Source organism: Bidens hawaiensis, unplaced genomic scaffold (genome assembly GCF_021521415.1).
Source record: "Bidens hawaiensis isolate Kalapana, Puna unplaced genomic scaffold, B.hawaiensis_p1.1 tig00075029_1, whole genome shotgun sequence".
Classification (NCBI taxonomy): Eukaryota; Viridiplantae; Streptophyta; class Magnoliopsida; order Asterales; family Asteraceae; genus Bidens; species Bidens hawaiensis.
In genome coordinates, this window is record NW_027503022.1 from 16,145 (window position 1) to 25,567 (window position 9,423).

General features: G+C 37.6%; 1 protein-coding gene across 1 annotated transcript; it reads left to right on the forward strand.

Annotated features, from left to right (window-relative positions):
- The first annotated feature begins 5,808 nt into the window (after positions 1-5,808).
- On the forward strand, positions 5,809-7,599 carry LOC143606502 (ribosome-inactivating protein SNAIf-like). Its single transcript, XM_077082256.1, has one exon. It carries the CDS (start codon positions 5,896-5,898, stop codon positions 7,582-7,584), a length of 1,689 nt encoding a protein of 562 aa, XP_076938371.1. The 5' UTR covers positions 5,809-5,895; the 3' UTR covers positions 7,585-7,599.
- The last annotated feature ends 1,824 nt before the right edge of the window (positions 7,600-9,423 follow it).

Here is a 9,423-nt window from a genome sequence, read left to right on the forward strand (position 1 = left end):
TTTCGGTAAAAATCTTGGCATGGGTTTATGTGGATAGCAATACCGACAATCACCGCTTTTATGTTTGTCTAATAATTAAATTAACCTAAGTGTTTGTTAACTGATTTTCTAATTATGATTCCATGTGCATAAGTCTTTTTCGAGGACGAAAAAAGGTTAAGTGTGGGGATATTTTATATACAGTTAATTAAACATTGTTCAATCCCCTGTTAAGTATCATAATTTAGGGTTTTTGTAATTGTTTTAATAGTTTTATCATCTTTTGTTGATCTTTATTAGTTGAGGGTTACAACATTAAGAAGTTGATGTTTTTGTTAGTTTATGAGTTCTATCTTTTCGTTGGTGTCCGAACCTTAGTTCATTTCATTATTTCGTGTGAGGTTCAAGTTAGTTTTTAATCATCATTGGATTATCTTTTAAGTTTTAGAGTTTTGATTTTTACATTTATCATGTTTTAATTGTTTGAGTTCATGCATGTTAAACCCTAGTTCAAGATTTATCATTTTATGTGGGTTTTAGTTCGTTATTGGTCTCTAATCTTGCTATGTAATGCATGAGTTTGAGAGGCTTGGAGCTCAAGGGATACAAAGTCTAGAAGGTTCCAAAGATTACGTGTGTTTCAAGGAGGAGATTTTACAAGTTTTGGAAGGAAATAAACAACAAAATCCGCAGCCCTCCCTGGACCACGCCGCGCTACGCGACCAGGGAGTCCAAGGCTGGTCGCGCAGCATCTAGAGGGTGTCGGGCCAGAATGTTTTTATTATTCTTTAAGGATTTCACTATAAGCCTCTGGTTGAAAACCTAGATCGATCCCTGGACTTTTTGGCAGCCGTTTTGCAAGGAAAAGAGAGAGGAATCAAGAGGATTGGAGCTAGGAATCAAGGGAGTATTATCAAGCTTTCAAGAGATCATTCAAGGAAGGATTAGGATGGGTTTTATCACTCTTTTTCTCCGTTCTTGTTTGTCTTTTGTTATGATTTCTCCTTTGTTCTTTTATCTTGAGTATTTATGTTTGATTATGGATATTCTAGGCTAGACTCCATGTCTACCTAGGTTTGATGAATGTGTTGACGCTTGAATCTTGCTTTGGACTTTCTTTATAATTATGGTTTTATTTAATTTATAGTAAATACTTGTTTATGCTTTCATGATGTTGATGCATGTTTATTACCTTTAATGATTATCGTATCTTGTTTCACATGGATTTTGATTCTTTATTGATTGTGTTCTTTAGAGATTAGGATTCATGTTTAATCTTAACTTGGTGTTTTGATTATTATGGTTGAATAGGCCTATTAGATCATAGAAACATGTTGATGGTTAATTTGGGTTTTGAATGTTCATACTGATTCCAATAGCTGTAAGGTGAGGAGTTAATCGTGTGTCTTGATCTATTACATGCTAGGTTTAGTTTATTGTAAAATTGCTTGCCTGGTTATTGTTTGATTCTTGCATATGATGTCATGATTTGCTTGTCAAGTTATCTAGGGTTTAGGTTTATCGTAAGATTGCTTTGCCTGTGATACTATGAATTGAACCTAATTGATGACTGTAATGAATTCCATTTAACCGATTGCTTAATAATCTAGTAAACATCTTTTAGGGTTTCACTTGATTGTTTCGAGGGTCCTTTAGGGTTATTAGATGAATATGATTAGAGGTCGGTTTCATATCATGTTATTTGTCCATTGCTTGACGATAGTTGATACATGGGATTCTTACCTAGGTAGATTTCTTATCTCATTGATTCTTGATCTTGTGACTTCGTGCTTGCTATTTGTTTTCATAGTTAACTGTTTTCTTAGTTTAATTAATAGTTTAAAACCCCCCCAATCATCATAATAATTAAATATCTGTAATCTATAATTGAGTTTAATTAGGTCAAATAACGTAATTATGTAACATCACGGAAAATATCGAGCCAAAAATGTCAATTTCCAAAGTCAAGGGACAAATTTTGCCAAATTCCAAACTCCAGGGTCTAAATTGAAAATTCTGTTTTCCTGACCCATCGCGATATGCGATGGATCAGAAGGAGGTGTCTGACACGTTGTGACACGTGTGCCACGTGGCACACGGTGGCATCGTCTGCCGCCACGTGGCAACATGTCTGCCACGTGGCAGGTCTAGTGGTGACTGGCCAAGCCTATGTCGCGGTACGCGTCAAGCTAAGCCAAGGCCCGTCGCGTACAGCGACGGGATCAAAATTTTGGCTATAAATAGTAGGCCACGGGTTCTCCATAATCTCACCCCAAAACACACACATTACTTTCTCACTAACCTCTCACTAAACCTCGAAGTTCGTGCCCTCGATCCATCTAGATAACCGTGTCCTGATTCCTCGATAAACGTGTTATACCTCGATAATCATACCATTTCCTGACCATATTCCAAACAAGAAGGAGGTGCTGCCCCGACGTCCCGAAGATCATCTCTAAGTGCGTGTCTAGGAGTGTTGGAGTTCGATTCGCGTGTCCAAGCAAAGGGTTGATCAAGCATGTGTTGATAAGGAAAATAAAGTCGAAGTGCTGCTCGAGTAAATAGGGATTCTATAAGCCAAGAAAGGTAGGCATAATGCCCGAATAAAATAATAATAAAATATTATCAAGGCTTAATACCCTAAGTCGAGATTATACTCGATATCTCGATAAACAAAAGAAATATATAACAAAGAAAATAAGAAAAGAAAAATGAAATATATATGTGAATATATATGTATATGATTATTCTTTGTTATGAAAGATATTATTTAAAGTATAATGAGAATACTTAAATGATAAAGAAAAGAATACATTTTTTAAAGAAGAAGAAACGTAGGGTTTTATAAATAAACTAAAGGTTTATAAAGATTACTTTTAAACTAAAGGTTTTAAAGTAAAATGAGATAATGAACTAAAGGTTCATCGAGATAAATAAGACTAAAGGTCTTCAGCCGGATCGTGTATTCGACTAACAAAAGTTATACTCGTACTATAGGTGCGAGACAGCAAGAGAAAGACTCACGGACGGTGTTGGAAGCCGATCCCATTGAAAAGGTGAATACGCCCCACTTTTACAAACTTGTTTTCAAATAAAAAAACGTGTTATGTGTAAAACTTTACATGAGACTAAGTGTCTCTAAAACATTGTAAATAAGAGTATAAGCCTAGCCCTCAGGCTGTGGTATACGTTTGTCTGGATCCTTACATATGTGGAACGCAGTGGGCACATCGCACCACGCTTGGTCACGACCTCCAGCCACGATGGGCCGGACCTAAGTTACGTCCGAGTGAGACTGGCCATGTGTATATTTATGGTACCTAAGTTATGTCGAAACGCTGGGGTGTTTTGCTGAGGTGACCTAGTGTAGAGACTCGAGTTTATAATGAGATTGTTTTAACTTAATTATTGCTAAGCCAAGATGGGCCGAGACTTACGTGGTCTCGAGGGATGATTAAGTAAAGAAAATATTTTTAGCGTCAGCATATTCACCAGCATTCGTTGCTGACGTATTTTATAACATTTTGCAGGTAATCAAGATTAGAGCTTGTAAAGATGAAGAAGCTCAAGAATCCGATAGCTCGGATAATTTTGTTTAAATATTAAAATGTGGTGGTTTTGTAAAAACTCATAACAAGTAAACTTAAAACGAGACTATCGTCTCGTATTTTGTAATGTAAATATTTATAATTTCGATCCTTATGTTTTATAAGACTTCCGCTAATAACCGTAACTCTGATTTATTTACAAAAGTGGTACCAACTATTGACCACACTCCTAGGCCCAAGATGGGGGTGTGACAAATTAGTAGAGTCCTGTGGGTTCGATATTCCGGACTTACTTAGCTGTAGTACAATCGATTGGTTCACTTGCCGGTGATTGTTTAGTTGAGTCTTAGGTCTAGGTTTTTATTACTTAGCTTAATCTGGTTAGTTTTAACTGACTGTTTTTAGCACATCAGAAGTAACCATAGAGGTGAAGAGTATAGACCTTAGCAGATTTCAGCAGATCCTCCTTAGTAATCAGGACACGGCTCTTCCCGTCCGAAGTTTTAATAGGCAAGAAGTATTCAATCCTGACCTTAGCAGACTCCTTACTCTTTTTCATGGGTAGAAATGCAGCGGGAAATGGACACATCCACATTATTAGTTGGTAACGGCCCAATTGGGTTTGACGGTGCGAAATGGACACATCCACATATTTTCGTCGTTTCATTTTTTGAATGTTGTCATTGATTTGGATTAATAGAGCCATTCGAGTTATCCAATGCTGGATTGTATCGAATTGGTTAATTTGATAGTCTTTGTTTAAGACATCATCTCCTTGATTCACTGAATCAGGGCCAATTATTTCTTTCATTTTTAAAATATTGATTTTGATAAAAATGTTTTTCATCTTTTCCTCGATTATATCATCGGTTAGATGATTCTCCTTCCATATAGGTATACCATCAAATCCGAGGAATGGTCGAGCTTGTTCATCATCGCTACTATCATTATCGATAGATAATAAAATCTCCTTCGTTAATTACCATATTTTGCATCATGGCTTTTAACTCTTGGATTTTTGGTTCTGAATCAATAACTCTTGGATTTCTGGTTTTTCTTTAAGACTTGTTAATTCTTTTTTTAAATCATCATTTTCTTTTTGTAAAGGATATGGGTTATAACCGCCCGCAGAAGGTTTTGATTCTATCAAAACAACTTCAAATTTTCATATTCAAAAAAAGCACACATTTACAATACATACAGTGGGTTTATATATATAGACCCTTTCACAGTCGGACTTCAAACATAAAAATAAAAGTACAATTAGTAAAGTGGCATTTTCTTTCGAACGGTTGTGGATGGATGGATGGATCTTGAAAAGTTGGTAACTTTCCCGTGGATCACATTTTCTCGATAATTATTATAGTGGTAGGTGTTGTATATCAGAGTATGAACGATAGCAGTTTTAAGAATTCAATTGAAATGGATAGGCGACGATCGATCGGGATACAGAAATCACCACCCGAATCAAACCGAGGAGCAATCTAACACGAGTTTAGGATACAGAAATCACCACCTAAACTTGTGATTAGGTTCCAAAGAACACCACTCAAGCTTGCTACACTTGAATTAGCAATGGATAAACAACCGGTTACTCACAAGAGAAAACACAAATGCAAAATTTTTATTATAAAATACCACCCTCCAAAAAACAAAAACCGTTTGTTGCGTATAGAAAAACAAAAGGCAACATGAACCCACGTTCTAGGTTCTAGATAAAACTGGAAACTAATGTACCACCTATCAAGCAAAGAGAACAACTAGAAAAAGCTTGAAATAAAGTTGCAATAACAAATATTAAAAAAATATTAATAATAAACTAATGGTGGTGGTGAACGTGGGTTAATTCAGCATGCATGGGCGGTTTAACCTCCATCAATATAGGGCTCCAAATCCTATGACCGATGTGGGTCCTGACCCATTCCCTATCTCCGACCCGATGGTTACCGATCATGGTTTTGAACCGAGACTTCAACAGTTACCGTGTTAGTCGTTGTTCATGTGTCATTTCCGCTATCAGTAGGGACCACTTTTAATTAATCGTCAAGGAAAATATCTTCTTTTAATTAATCATTAAGGATATCTTCCTTGTCGCTTGAAGACGTCATGGGTGACGTTTTGTTTTCTGGACAATGTGCTTGAGGACTTTATTATTTAAAACGTATTTTATTCATTTAGTGCCTGAAGAGAAAGAAGGGTAAAAAGCAAACAAACGACATAAATTTATTCATTTAAAACGTGTTTTATTCGATCATTTAGTGATTTAAGCTGGCCCGACGTACGTGCCTATAAAATCAAGCAACCAAACACATTGACATTCATTCACAATCCATAAAACATCATCTTTCTTAACTATAACTCGTACTCGATGAGACTATTAGCGACTCTTCTTGTTCTTCTTGCTGCAATTTGCCTTCACCTTGGAGGTGTTGTGACAGATGCTCAAGATGACAAGAATAATAAATTCTATTACAACAACGGAGCCCAACCCAACAATTCAGACTATGTAAGGCTTTTAACACAACTACGTAGTCGACTAGCAAGCGGAATCGACGTACATGGCATTGAGGTAACACGGCCCTCCACCGATATCCCTCTTCAAGAACGTTACATCCAGGTTCAACTTGAGAACAGTGGTGGCGAAACTATCACTGTAATAATCAACACAGAGAATGCCTATGTGGTGGGTTATGTTGAGACCCGGAGTAGCAGTACTCTTCGCCCAACATTACACTATTTAAGAGACAATGAGGCGAACGAAGCATTATTGCTGCAGGCTTTCCCCAACACACAATATGCTCATGATCGGCTAGGTTTCACTGGCAACTATGGAAGTCTTCCAAGTAGAGAGACTACTCCTCTTGGACACGGTGCCCTAAATATCGCCATCCAAAATTTATATTACGGAAGGTCTCAAGATACCGCGGTGTTGGTGATAATTCAAATGGTGGCAGAAGCAGTAAGGATAAGGTACATTGAATTTTTTATCCTACGACAAATGTATAATGAACAAAGTGAAAACTTCCTACCAGACGCCTACTTCATAAGTATGGAGAACAGATGGTCAGATCTATCCGAGCAGATCCAACTGTCAGGTGAGGTTGGAGTCTTTCCTAGGGTCGTTCAAGTTCGAAGTGTGTCAAACCAAGTTGTTGAAATCAGCAGTGTAGCAAGATCCCTGCAACGTGCATGGTTGGCTCTAATGTTGCACGCATGTAACCCCAAAGCAGCATTAATAAGAATGCCAGTTGGGGCTGCTGATGATGAGCAGCAGTGTCCGTATTTTGAGCCGACCACAAATATCATCGGAAGGGATGGACAATGCATGAGCGTGAAAGATAACCAATACAATGATGGGAATCCGATTATTTTGTGGCCATGCGGAAGTGCTCTACGTAACCAGCTCTGGACATTCAAATCTGATGGCACCATCCGGTCCAATGGAAAATGCTTGACAACTTATGGTTATGCCTCTGGAAACTATATCATGATATACGATTGTGATACAGCTGTGGCTGATGCCACCAAGTGGTTTCTTTATGACACACTTGGTACCATCACGAATCCCAGATCAGGCCTTGTCATAGCAGCTGAGTCCGCCACTCAGGGGACCACGCTCACGGTAGCTGAGGATAACAATTCTTCAAGGCAAGCTTGGACTGCTGAAAACTATACTGAACCCACCATAAGTTATATCAGTGGGTTTCGTGAAATGTGCTTGCAGGCCAACGGTGAAAACGCCGGTGTTTGGCTAGCAAAGTGTGTTATTGGCAACGAGCCCAGGCAACAATGGGCATTCTATGGTGATAGCACTATTCGCCTCTACAGCGACCGCACTCTCTGTGTCACATCAGATGGCCATGAAAGCTCGGATCTCATCATCCTCCTTAAATGCCAAGGCTGGGGAAATCAGCGGTGGGCTTTCATGCCTGACGGCACCATCTTAAACCCTAATGCTCGGCTTGTTATGGATGTCCGCCAGAGTGATGTGTCTCTTAAACAAATCATTCTGTATCAGCCTACTGGAAATCCTAACCAACACTGGTTGGCATTCTAATGCTATTAAAGAATATCTCAAACGTGTGCGTTAGGGTTCTAATACCACCAAATGCATATGCCGGCCGGCTTCCATAGCATGCATCGATCTAAGTGCGTATGTATTATTTCTACACAATGTATGTACACTTGAATAAGAAGAAGAATAAGACACATAGATGCATGCAATGTAATAATTAATGAGTATCGATCTAAATAAGTGTACGTGGGTCTTTGTTTAGTTGCTTAACACTCCATGCAGCTTACTTTATCCTACAATTAATTCTAGCTAGTATCAACGAACATGGCTGTTGTTGCTAATATTTAAAAGAACAAAAAAAAGTGCATGCAATCTTGGACTGCATGGAGTCATGAGTTCATGAGACAACTTAAAAAAAATCCCAAATAATTATGTTATATATACTTAAATTCATCGCCCCAGATATCGTATGTAACATACTTTCATCAATACGTGAGTTTCTACGTATAATTGTATAAAGCCTAAGTTTTATATAATGAGTAAAGGGCGAAGTAATGTTAAATTTTGCCGCAATGATCACCTTATAATTTATCGAACATTACGAACAAGTGGACAACCTGTGTTGTTGTGTGTTGCTGCTGTGGTTGTTGGCGCCGGGCCTTGCAGTAGTATGGAACCCAATCCAGACACTCGTCATCAGTGTGTGACCTGAAGAGGAGGTTGAATGATCCTTTGAAATCTAGGTCAAGAGAGTACATTATTGGATCTTGTGGTATAAACGTCTAAATTTCATGCTTCTCATTATTCAATACATCTTAGTGGTTGCCTGGCACTTATTTAAGAAAACTTGTTAACGGAGGGCAGCCACTGGGGTTTTGTGCGACAAAAAGTTTTTAACGAAACTAAGGTTGAGTTCATTTCATGGAATTGAATTGGAAAGTTTTTCTTTGTAAAATTGAACTTGGTTGGGGGAGGGAGGAATTTGAAATCCAATGAATTTCTTTAAGCAATGAAATTTGTGACTATTTCAACATTCGATTCCTTCATCAGAGTGAAGGATTTCTAAGGAATGTTAAAATAGTCACAAATTTCAATGATTAGAAGAATTCATTGGATTTCAAATTCCATCCTCCCCCAACCAAGACCAATTTTACAACAAAATCTTCCGAATTCCATTCAATGAAACGAACGCTACTTAAAGGAAAAACTATATAGGGTAGCATGACCTAATCTTAAAATACTATTAAAGCAAAACAATTTGTTCACATGGTCTTCAACTATGATGTCCATGTCATAAAAAATTGCCAACATGTCCATCCACCTCATCACTATTCAATTTATAATTATTGTATTTATTATATTACTATATATAGATTAATCAAAAAATCATCTCAGATCTGAATCTTTTCTTTCAATTAACTTCCTCTCCAAAACCTTGCCTCCTGTATCTATCACAAATCGATCGACTTATGTTTGTTAACAGTACCTTCATCATCGATTTATGATGCTAATTACTCCTCACACTTGGGATTTCAATATATGAACACGGTGATGAAGATTCGGCCGGCGCACATTATCAAGGAGTTGTTCCGTCTCATTTGTCGGATGATTGATTCTTGCCGCCAATCAACAATTAATCGATCAAAGTTTGAAGATCAAGAATCGATGCTTCTGTGAAGATTTGGGCGCCGATTATTGTAAGGCCCCTTTACCGGTGCCTCACATTTGGACGTTGGATTTACTAATCAACACAGTTCTAAATATCAGAGTTAATTAAAAACTTTCGCGGAATAATAAAATAGTCAACCATTCGTTACAATCATCCATAATTTGTCTTTTTAAAAACATAACATAATCATAGTGTCCAAACATCACAAATCT